Source organism: Megalops cyprinoides, chromosome 2, assembly GCF_013368585.1.
Source record: "Megalops cyprinoides isolate fMegCyp1 chromosome 2, fMegCyp1.pri, whole genome shotgun sequence".
Taxonomy (NCBI): Eukaryota; Metazoa; Chordata; class Actinopteri; order Elopiformes; family Megalopidae; genus Megalops; species Megalops cyprinoides.
Window position 1 is genome coordinate 44,417,543 of NC_050584.1, and position 12,773 is coordinate 44,430,315.

A 12,773-nucleotide genomic window follows, 5' to 3' on the forward strand; every position below is an offset into this window, starting at 1 on the left:
TCAGATGCCACTCATGACAGTCAAGACTCTAATGTCTCTCAGGGCTCCAGACTTCACATTAGTACACTGGATATAGAGCCTCCCTATACTCAGATGCTAAGTATGTTTTAAAACATTTACAGGAATTAAAGATGTGTTTGTGTTTGCAAATTCATTTTAGGAAATAATTGGTTACGTTTATCAATGATTAGTACTGAAAAACCTACCTTAATTCAACCAAACATTTAACCTAGGTGATGTCATTCCATGTCAGTGAACATGAAGACTAAGGACACTCAACCAGTGAAAATTACAATAAATCTTAGTTTGCAACTACTGGAAGAAACCTAAATACCATGCCTCTCCTCTTTGGTTGAGGTTAAAGTGGATGTGTTCCTTAAAAAATAAGTTCATGTTCTTCACTAACAATCAGTGTAACATGTCAAGGGAAAGGCTACCGAGTAACTTGGGAAAGATAACGTTAAATGATTAACTAGAAATATATACTTTTCCATAATAAAAGTGGACTTTTAACTGTGACACTGAAATGGTGGCTTTTAGCTTTAGCTACATGTCATATGATATTGTGACACCCTGAAATGTTTTCCAGAAGAAGTGGGAGAAAGTTGTCTGAATGAAGTGTTGTCATTGATTATTGATTGTTTTTAGAACATTCTGTACATAGCAATCAAGTTTAGGCCTTCGGAGACCATAGGTTCTATCCAAAAGAATATTTAGGCTATACTGTATGATGAATGAACCTCACATCCGTATCATACAACATTGTCCTTAAGGTCACGCAGCTTCCTACTGTCTCTTGTTGTATAATCAGTGAAGGTTTACTGCTGGTCCATGAGTGTCGGTTCATCTACCCATCTGCCTTATTTCCTAAAGACATAGTATGTCTTGGGTAAGCCATAATCTTTTGGTGAACTGACTATGAATGAGAAGTTATTTAGGTATTTATGGACTCAAGGGTGGTAGACAACATGTATGTTTGTCACACCCTTTTAACACCAAGCTTACAAGATTTGGCAATGATAATTACCTCTTCATGCTATATGAGCCGTTGACCAGTTGTCAGGATCAGAATGAAATACAGGGCAGCTCAGGACTTGGTCAGAGGTAGACAGGGTCAGAGACCTCCTATTAATTTCCCGGCTCTGGACAATTGTAGGGTGTCCCAATCAAATTCTCACTCTGAAAGCACTCCCAGTAGTTAGTAGGAACTAAGGGAAGGCTGATCAAAGCCTTGAAGGGGAAGGTGAACCTCAGTGTGGGTGGCCTGGTCCGATGATATGCTGCAGGAGCAGTAATGTCTGTTTGACATCAGCTGCTGAGTCATATCATGACGGAACAAAGAAAGAGCGGATCTGGAGGCAAATTGTGCAGGAGACTCAGCTGGCTGTCAAGTGAAAAACAGAATGTTCCATCAGTCACTTAGTAATAGCAACACATGTGCTTGCGTGTTCTACAGTACTTAGAGTATAAACCTAACATTTGTGTTTGTTTTTCATATTGAGAAAAGGGGAAACCTGTTAGTTACATACTTCCTTGTGTGTATGTGTGGTTCATGCTCATGGTTCCGAGGTTTTGTTGGAAGTAGTTGCTTTCCCATGCTATGAACCAGAGCAAAGTAAATAAATAAGGTTATTCAAAAAAAAAAACAGTTGTTCATAGTGTGCATTTAGTTGTCACACTATAATAAAATGACACTGATGCATTTTCACACAGTTACTGAGGCAGAATAATTATTTTCTAGTTTTCAAAAGTTCATATTAGACGCTTATGTGAAATGTACCTATAGCGAAAGTATCAGCACATCACTAAAAATCGTGTTTGTAATGCTCTCTTGCCACTGTTCTCTGATGTGGAAAGATATCTGCAGCCCTGCCATGTATAAACCCTAGTTGTATGATGTATGTACCTTTTCAATCACAAGACCCCGTGATAAGCCTTAGCTTAATCATTAAGTGTGAGGAGTTGCTTGATCCAAGTCTCTCCTTGGCCTAAGCTCAACATAGGAGAGAGTACCTGTGATTGCCTCTAGATGGTGTGCTCTTCCAACAGACTGGAAGATTTTTAACCCCCTTCCTTTCTCATCAAAAATCTGTGATCTCTGCAAAGTTTGTCCGCTGTGCAAGTATTTGCTGCACCAGTGTGCTCAAATATGCAGTGTTTCTAGTTTTTTAACATTTCTGTCAGAGGCTGGTAAGATGACCGCAAATATGGTTACATTATAATCTTTGAAGATCAGAAGCAAAAAATATTGCACTGTGCTTGTAATTGAAGGACAGTAATATGTTGATATGTAAGGCTTATGCAAATGTGAGGGCACAGAACAGAAAGCACAAAGGGGAAGCTGTGTCCCTCATCTACTAAATGAGCTTGTGTATTTATTTGTGTGACGTACACTGATGTACTATTAGTGTGTGATGTAAAATCGGGAAGTGAAATATATGCAAATTAAACATGATTGGTCAGAATGGTCGTGATGGTTCCTATTTGTTGTGAGTTGCTGAACTCTTAACAGGTACAAAATGTGCTTTGTTTATTTCTAAATGCTTTCACATATAGATTTGCACTGTGATCCACTGCACATGTTATGTCGCAATGACATGGGCGTGATTCAGTTTGCAAGACACTTCAAAGTAGGTTGTACTTACTTTTTATGGCGATCAATCATAAAATCCAAGCTGGGGTTAATCGTTACAGAAAGGTTAATTGGTATTGGTGGTGGCTGTGGTATTGGTTTGGGGGGGGGGGGGGCATTGGTGGCAATGGAAATAATGTCTGTCAGAGGATAGTGTGGCTTTTTTGACAACAAGGCCTCTGTTTCCTGCAAGATAATGAAATTATATTAGTTTAAAGTTTATCAGATTATTCCGCATACGTTAATTTGATTCTTTGAAAGAGCACCTTGAATTTAATTTGACAGGCTCTATGAAAGAACAACTTGCAAGCCTTTTAATTTCCATGCCTGCAATAGTGAATGTTATAATTGGCCAAAATTGAAACAAAATTGAGTCTCGATCGGTTCATCCTGTTTTTGCTCTCTGCTCAGCAGGGGGTTTCTGTGGCACCTCAGCTGTCATCTCATTTCTGATGCACACTTCAGACACCTTCTTTTAGTGTAGCCTCTGGCTTCGAGTGTAGAACTTTTAGGGCAGGGCAGGAATGCTCAGAGGAGGTGTCACTGTCTACACAGTGCAAATGAACTTTTGACCACACACAGATTCACCAAGGGAGACCTTACAATCTGGGTGCATTATTATTTAGACAACGAATTGGTAATTAGTGGGGTTTTTTTTTTAACTCTTACACATCTAATTTGCTTTATTGTTTCAGCTGGGATATTGCCAGGTTGGTGAAAGAGAAGAAAAGGTCTGCGTCAATGTCTTTTCTGGTGACAGAGGTAAGACTGTAGGAGTTTGTAATCTTTCTTTATCATTCAAGAAAGTGTACGAGATAGCTTGGCAATTAACTTCCTGCGTCAGACTGAAATGATTATCCTTTTTACGTCAAACACTAAAACTCCTCTTGTATAAATGCTCTGCTATCTCGGTCAAATGCCTTACTCAAGTATGTGATTGTGGATCGACACGGTAGTTGCTCCGTCATAAACTCTTATCTGTGTTTTTGTAAATTCCTTATGCATGACTTGGACTCTTCAGCCACCCAATACGTATCCATGTCACTCAGAGCTCCTCAAGATGTTAAAGCAAAGTATATATGTTTGTTTTTTAATAGAATAATTGATTCTGCTGATTGAATGACAGCACTCTTTACATTTGTTGTATCAAAACAATGCCATCCCTCTGAATAGTTTTACTAGACACTATGAGAAGAGTTCCGAGATGTTAAATAAGGAAAAGAGATAGTGGGAAGCATGGTCTTGAAGTCTTTGAAATGTATGCAAAAAGTTATTGTATTGTTTTTAGTATTGTGACACTGTGCCAGATGGAGATGCACATACCTATTTAGTAATGGATAATGGTATATTCCAAGAGATTTTGGGGCTGACGGCATTTTCTCTCAAAGTGGGCAACACAGACCTAAACGGCTCATTTCTGATTTGTATATCGTTGAATTTATGCATAATATTACATCACAACTTTGCTGCCTGGCTGTGTCTGATACTAAGCAGGTGGAGAGTGCTGCTGTTTTACTTGTGGTATTGGTATGTGTTATGGATATTGTGACATTGAGATATATGGCAGTGTATGTACTTTCACGGTGTTGTGCTTGTGCTCACTAGTCCGGGAGCATTGTTAGCCTGGTCTGTCACTGTTGCTCATTTAACTTGAATGGATACACATGCACACTGTGCTTGAAGTTGCTCTGGATAAGAGCCTCTACTAAATGAATGAAGTGTAAGAGCAATATCATTATCTAGCATAAATAAAAATGAACCCTGTGTTATTGAATAATTTTAAAGATAATTATCATGCTAAAAGAAACTAATTATAAATACAGTAATAAATAAAATGTGTCTTCAATATATATTTTTCTCTGTATGTCTTATGGTATGTCACGTTGCCTGTAGCTGCATCTAATTTCCAATTACAGAAATATGTAATTGTAATCAAATAATATTAGTAAATAAATCAGTAAAGCTTTGCATCTGGTTTGAGTTTACTGCTGTTTATAGTGACAGTGCTACTCATGGTATTACTAAAACAGCACCATGTGATAGTTGCTTGCCACTCTTGAAAGGAGAGAGGAGGTCTTTGGAAATTGTACTCTGCCTAAGTGAGGAAAACTACCTAAGAGAGGGTGTGAGAGCAATAACCATGCCATCCAAAGCACAGGGAATTATCAGTAATTTAAACACACAAAGAAACTAGGCAACATCTGAATTCACTGCATTACAGACACAAACACACTTTTGCTTTAATGGCAAAGAGAGCTTAAACAAAGGACAAAAACAGGCTGTTTCTCCCTGAGTTTGGCCTTTTCCCACCTCAATCCTTTATCTGTATTCTGCAGTGATTCTAGTGCTGTGTTCAGTTTGGTCTCGGCAGATCACAGAGCCTCTGACTCTGCTGTGAGTTGTGGCAAGTGACAGCATGCATTTTTGATTTTCAGTGTGAAGAAATACTTTGTAGAGTCAGTATGTGAAATTTACCGTTAATAGTATTTACCTGTTCCCTCCGGTTGTGTTTACAGAAATCAGATTGCAGCCTTAGTAAGTCCTTTAAAATCCCCCAGTCTTAAGCTTTCTTACTGAGAGAGATGTCTACAGCTATAGAGATGTCTGCAACCTGCATATAGTCTTGTTGCACTTCATGTATGAAATATGGTGATGTAGCGATAACTGAACAGAACACTGTATTGTAAATATGCTTTGAATAAAGCATTGTGATATTTAGGGCTACAGTAATTAAATATGTACTGTAGGCCTAACCTCTCAATTAATGTGTGTGTCTCTTTGTTTGTCTGTGTGTGTCTGTGTATTATATGCATTTATGTATATGTATATTTTTCCAATGAACAAGTTCTCTATCTTGTCTTGTCTCTATCATTTTCTACTAGTGGTGTGTGCACTTGATGTGGTATCTGCATTTTAAGAGCATTTGTCTCTGGGAATCATATTCCACTTAGTAAGAAGCGTAGCATGCAGCTCAGCAGGCAAACAGGCCCTGGACCCTGGTTATGTACACACCAATGCAGAGTGTCCCAGAGGCACTCTGTTGTCCCTTTGGTCTGATAAATTGTCATGCAAATATATGAGGTTGTTATTTCTGCGTAATTTTGTGGATATGGTACAATGTGTGGAGCCAATATAGTGTCTCCACAGCACTGTGCAGCTGAGGAGCCATCAGTAAACACTCCCTTCCACGTTGGATTACAGCCCATACGACCACATCACCTCTGAACCAGTCCACATGGACAGCACAGTGTCCCCACACCTGCTGTTTACTCTGTCCCGCCATTTTACTGGAACAGATTGACTCCTCAGTGAACATAACACTGCAGTGATTTACATTTGGCTGGGTTCTGCTATATTGTCTGTGTGCCCAGGGATGACGTGCTGCCCTGTGCTGCTTGTCCAGCACCAAGCCACCATATATCATAGGCTTTTATTGCTTCATCCTGGAGCTGCTGTCCTGATCTGGCCATGGTGGTGTGCCACTCATTGGTTACAAGCATAGAAAAACATGAAAATGTCATGATGGCATCCACACGTGCATATCTACAAATCATTATATTGCGGTGTGTTACAAATATACTAATGCCTGTACTGAGCCACCACCAATAACAATCTCTTCTACTGATAAAAAATCCAATATTTATGTATAATAACTTATCTACATGGAGACCCGTGCAGGACAAATGCATTTTTATTTGCGTCATTCTTTATTTATATTCCATTCTTTCAGTCCACTTCAGTTTTTGGCAGGTTTTTATTTTCGGATTATCTCTTGAGGTGCTTGAAACACCTCCATCACAGAGACATGAGAGAGTTATTACAGTGCAGTGGTGGCAGGGGAATGCAGAGTGGTTCGGCTCAGTCTAACTGGTCATCAATGCTCTAGTAAAATGATTTTAAATCCATAGTATGAAATTGCATACTATCTTAATGCAGCACTGTTCTGTTGAGAATTTTAGCATTCTAGAAGTAATAGTGTCGTGACAAGAGCTTTGTAAAGCCCTTGAACGATATCTTGTCAGACTTGTACTAAGATCCTGAATAACCCCAAGAACTTGTAAAAATGCCACAGGAATCCGCTAATTCCATCATCATTTTAGATGACCCATTTAAATAATTACTGTACAAGATTTTGGTCATGTGCCCTACCATTGCAGAGTGTAATACACACAGCCCCTGTGAGCTGAACTAGGGCAGGGCTTCTCTGCATGATCTTCACCTTAACCATAAGCTGCTAAACAAGAAGGCTGATCTAGGGCAAGTGTTTATGGGCTTACTGTGCATTTATTGTGTAAGATGAAAGAGAATGATAGTACTAACAAAACAGTAACAGTGATGATGATTATGGTAACGATTGTTGCTGCTTCTGTATTTTTATAATTTAATTTTCTTCAATATATATGTACCAGGATACCATGGTATATCATAGTATTATATCTCTATGCTGTAATGCAAGGGTTGAATGAAAGAAGGAAGGCTTTTGATTGTCTCTGTTGAAGTTGATGCAGTAATATTTGATCATGTCTACTACTTAGAATGTTTTTCCTCAGGGGTTCCACACATCAGCGGGGTGCCCAGCCTAGCTGTATCGATTTCCTTTAAATTGTCATCAGATGGCAGCAAAAGTAGCTGGTAATAAGGATGATGTTGGTCATTGATATTTTTACTCTAATTTCATCATGTTTTATGATCATATTTTCATGGATGAAAAGATCCTTTAAATAATAGACTCTCGGTGGTTCATATGCCACCCTGACCTTAACCATAGTCACACCTGCACTTTGTTTTGAACCTGGGTGAATGGCATGCGAAGTAGTTGGCTGATGCTCATCACATCAAAGAGAGATCTTGAGTATCATGCAAAAAAAATTGTAGGATTAAAAGAGCTGGTTCACAGGACTGACAGACATTATACATACACAGAAAGACTCCACTGTAGCTCCTTCAAAATTCTTCAAAACCTTTTTTACACCTGTATTTATAGTGTGTAATAACCTATTGCCATGAGATGCATAGCAATTAACCAAATAATGCTGCCTGTATGCAATGACAAACAGTGATGGTAACAAATTCAGTTAAGTTAGACCTAATGTTAGTTCTACCTGCTAGTTGTACTTTGCCTGGCCAACCATTGAAACCTAATAATGCAGAGCTTCTAATATTGTTGACCCCGTATGGTTTTTCGTTTGTTTTGTACTGTACCTCACTTGTAAGTCGCCTTGGAAAAAAGCAGCTGCCAAATGAATAAATGTAAATGTAATGTACAGCCATCCTTATCTCCCTCCACTGGCTACCGGTACTGGCTCATATCCCTTTCAAAATGCTGGTGTTAGCCTACTGGGCAGTGCGAGGTCTGGTTCCCTCTTATCTTCAATCCATCGTTAAACACTACACACTAGTCAGACCGCTGAGCTTGATCTCTTTAGGACAGTTGGCTTCCCCCTCCTCGTGCAGTTATGTATCTCGGTTGTGTCCTTTGTCCATCTTAGCAGCTGAGTGGTAGAATGAATTACCTGTTGCGGTTAGAACAGTTGAGTCACAAGCCACCTTTCGTCACAGACTGAAAACACAGCTCTAGATATCGTACCTCATTTCCCCTAACTTACTGTGATTTCTTGCTCCCGCTTTTATGTATTTTTTTTATACAGCAGGTTTGTTGTCCAGTTTTTTTGTAGTTTTTCAGTATCATAATAATGGAGATATTGAGTTTGAGTTGCATGTTGAATAGCATACTTTTTTTCATGACTGTATTTAAACACAGAACTGTGTTTGACACTGACGCGTGCTTGATTATGCATAGTCGTGTCCTTGTTTTGTAGATCATTTCATGATGTTTTATGAAATGCACTTTGTGCTTACACTTTGTAAGTTGCTCTGGATAAGACAATGCAAATGTATTGTTTCATGTAATGCTTTGCTTGCAAGTTTGCCTGAAGTTTTGAATTACATATGAGGCAAAAAGACAAACCTACAGTGTATATCCAAAATTCAAAGCGCAAAGTCTTTGCATGCGTTTGAGGAATTTAAATCAAGTCCCACATTTTCTGAAATGGCGCTATAATGGACATAAATAATCAATTTGTTTTTTTTTGTTATGTTGCATTTTCAAAAATAAAAAACAAAACAAAATAATCCATGGCCAACTAGAAAATTTATTCACTGACCCTGAGAAAGGGTGGTTGAGGGACTCCTGAAAAACAAGGTAAATGTTTACAGTGGCCTAGAGTGACAAAAGCAACAATTCATTGCATTGGTTCCAGTCTGTAGTCAGCATGGTGGACCGGGGATGGCCTGGTGGCCTCAGTCAGGCTGTGAGCAGTGAGTGGGAATCCTCCATCCAACAGCATGGAGTGCAGCAGTGATCCAAGAATCATGTTTACTGCAGCTGGTAAATCATTAGGGGGCTTTTTACTGAGATGGGAGGAGAGACAGAGAGAGGGAGACAGGGTAGTGGTTAGAAGAGGATGACCAGGCGATCTGGGTACAATATGTTATGGGACAGTGTGACAATTGGTAGCCACAGCAGGGATAAACCATGGCAGGGTACAAAAGGAGGTGAGCAGAAAGGTTAGGCCCATGGCCCAGAAAGGCAATTCAAGACTGTCCTGCCAAATTCAGAGCAGAAACCAGCTAAAATGAGGGAATTTATGAATGTATGAGAGAGTAGGATCGAACTGCCTTCTTACATTTAATAAAAAAACGTTACTATGTTTTATTATTATTATATTTGTATGAATTGTAAAGATTGTCTCCACTACAGGGGATTGTTAAAAGTTTATGTGATTAAGAATTCTTTATGAGTCATTATTTACAGGAATAATCTTGCATTCATCATTGATGAGGCCTCCTCTAGATGCATGCCGATTGCTTTATTGATGTTGCTCATTTGGCAGTTTATGGGGTCAATTACTCTGGCTGTGACATTTGGTGAAAGGCCTCCCTGCTGCTGCCCCTAGGAGGGACGACTGCACTCAACATGCACCCAAATGAACACAGGAAAAAAAAATGCTGATAAAATTAAGACGATAATTATTTTGAATGAGAGACTTGCATTTTGAAAACTACTAGCTTGGGTTTGAAGAGCAGTTTGTAAATAACTCAGTTAAAATAATGTTATTAAAGCTACTTGAATATATATATATATATATATATGTGTGTGTGTAATATATATATGTATGTGTGTGTGTGTATATATATATATATATATATATAATATATACACATTATGAGTTACTAATGTAACAGAAACTGATGCTTTGATATTCCTCAATGAGGAATGCGGATAGGTGTACGTTCCCTGTAGTCACTTTCGTTAAATTAATCTTGAGCAACCATGCTTTTGCCAACCTCTCCTGGTCTCAGGGTCTGAGCAAATCACAGGTTTAAAAATTGTATTTGTTACAAAATATCAGGCCTCTGATACATGTCTCTTATTTAAACTGTTTTCATTCAATATTTACCTCCAATTTATGTGGCATCTCACTGGTACATGCAATGAACTGTGAAGAACAAACAGCACTGTAATAAAAAGCAATGTTTTATCAAGCCCGCAATCTGCTTTATTAGTTCACTGTATCTCACTGTGATTATAGAACTGAAGTGCGTGTGATTGGCTGAGTGGCCTGAGCTCCTGTGTGGAGGGCAGATGGGAGCGTTGTCAGGCATGGGCGTGCCTCCGTGGCTAACTGGACCCTGTGTCCCTGTGCCGCAAGGGACACTGTTGTAAGGCTCACAGCGTGCGAGCAAGTGAAGGCCAAAGGCAGGCACACACCAGATGCCATTCATAGGACACTTTCCCCTTTTTTATGTGCTTTTTTTTCTGTTGCCCTTTTTGAATACGTTTGAGTGATACTGATGCTTGTTGTTTTTGTTTCTGTGTAATGACTGACCAGAATTCAAAAGTGCCATTTGTGTGGGGGTGTAGAGCTAGGGAGAAAAATATCCAAGACTCCTGCTTTTCTTTACGCAGACAATTTGACCATATTATATCAGCATAGATGACACAGACATAGGATCACTGGTTGTTATCTTGACACATGGGCAGTGGGTTTGTGTAAAGATTCTTGAGCTCATCACTCTGCGGTATTCTAATAATGCTTTTCAGCTGTGCAGGAAAGACAGGCAGAAAAGATCAAACGTGCTAACTCTTACACTTGAAAATTTAGTCCAGTGAGTGGATGTTGGAATAATTGTGTCCTACAAATGACACCATTATTCAAATGACAAATGGTGTCCTACATGGTGCGCTGTGCTTTCAAGAGTTACATCTGTGAAGGACATTGTAGTTATTGTTATAAGAGGATGTTTCTTAAAAGTGAATTACAAAAGACAATAATTTGACTCCATTATTTTTGATTGTCTCTCTGATAAGAGGTGCTGCATCTTTCATTTGTCATAATACTTTCCCTGTCTTTTAGAATCTTAGACAGTATAACCCTAACCCTAAACCTTCACAGTTTCTCAGTTACATTGCTTTGGTTGTTGTTAAGACTATTGTAAGACCTAAGACGGTGGCATTTTATGTAGCTATAAAGCTTTTTGCTTTGTTTGCCATGTTAGCTTGCATTTCTGGGCACTGAGGTAAGTACAAAAAGGTTTTTCTCAACATGTGTCTCAACATGATGGATGTTATGGTAATTAACACAAGGTAAAAGATTGCTGTAGTCAGTTTCTACAAGACATTTTTCACCTCTCAGGCATTTATAGTAGTACATATTGTGAGTAAGCTCAATTTGAGTCTTATAAGCAGATTGCTTGATTCTTACAAGAGGAGTACATTATTTGAAACTGTACTACACAGTGGAGCTGTCCAACAAGACACAGTGGAGCTGTCCAACAAGACAGGATTCATTCTATCTCATTGTGTTTGATCATTTTATGGCCCCCTGAAAAATATTTGGACTGATTTTAGGGAAGCATGCTGAACATAGTTGTAAAAAATGGGTTTCCAAGCATTTAGTCATCTCCAGCTCCAAAAGTCATTTCTAGAGAGGTGTTAGGCACTTGTATGACATGTTTTGTTAAAATGAAATGTCTAGAATAATGTTAAACCATAAATGAATAGAACAAAAGCCGGATTAAAAGTTTCCAGGAGCCCATGTTCAGATTTTACCCCACTACATAAATAGTGTAAAAATACATTACCTCTTGTTAGCCAATACTGTAGCCTAAATTAACATGAAATAGCTTGTTTAATCTATTTAGCTAGTGTGAGCTATAAAAGTTACACTGAGTTCATATTCAAACTGTAGCTAGTTTGTCAAACCCATCTCCAACTGGCTCTGATGAGGCACATACTCAGGAGGATGGGTGGCAACCAGTTTCAAGTTTAGCCTGTGGTGACTGAGCTGCGAGTTCCCATTGAGTTTGTGATCTGTGGAATTAACTGGTTCGTGATTGGTTTCAATATTTAAATTCTCTGTAATATGAACAGGGCATTAGAGGACTGCATGCTCTTCAAATTCTAAAAAATGTCTGTGATATTTATGACCCGTGTTTACCAGACATTGATGCTTCTTAAATGCACTGCATAAAAACAGCTGAAAATGGGCACCATACACATTTGTGAAAAAAGAAAAAAAAAGATTGAAGAGCTCTGAAACAAGAAAGGAGGGAAAATAGATATGTTTGTCGGTTGTAAGTAATGCTTTGTTAGATAATGGATGTTGGACAGCTCGAGTGTGTTTAATAACATATAATAAGGCATAATTACAACATGAGTCAACTTTGTATTTTCACAGACACCTGAGGGGAGAATTTACAATGAGGGCAATCTACTTTTGCTATTGAGACATAGATTTTAGGTTGCTAACACTCGTGTCCTTTCTCCCATTTGCACAGATTTGGGAAGATTAATTATGTAAATCAAGCATGCTGCATTTCCCTGATTTGCATATCAGAACACATTTGTTCTTTTTTGGTGTGGTAATGGATTTTCCAATATCTACACACTGACAAAAGACTTTCACTTTCATAGTATATAGGAAAAGTGTGTTTCATTAATATTCCCCTCTCTGTCACTATTGGGATGAAACGCATATTCAGTTGTCAAAACACTGCTTTCCTTTCTCCCCTTTCCTTACTCCTTTTTATAAGCCAATTAGAACTGTTAATTCATGAAAGCAAAACCACCAAAACTGAG

At 38.6% G+C, this 12,773-nt stretch overlaps 1 protein-coding gene across 2 annotated transcripts in view; it reads left to right on the forward strand.

Annotated features, from left to right (window-relative positions):
• The window catches only part of LOC118772890 (cAMP-specific 3',5'-cyclic phosphodiesterase 4D-like), a 105,595-nt gene that overhangs the window by 3,209 nt on the left and 89,613 nt on the right, over positions 1-12,773 (forward strand). For both annotated transcript variants that reach the window (XM_036521543.1, XM_036521544.1), the window contains exon 2: positions 3,328-3,394. In XM_036521543.1, the coding sequence (XP_036377436.1) occupies positions 3,374-3,394 (21 nt within the window). In that variant the 5' untranslated portion in view covers positions 3,328-3,373. The remainder of the gene's footprint in view (positions 1-3,327; positions 3,395-12,773) is intronic.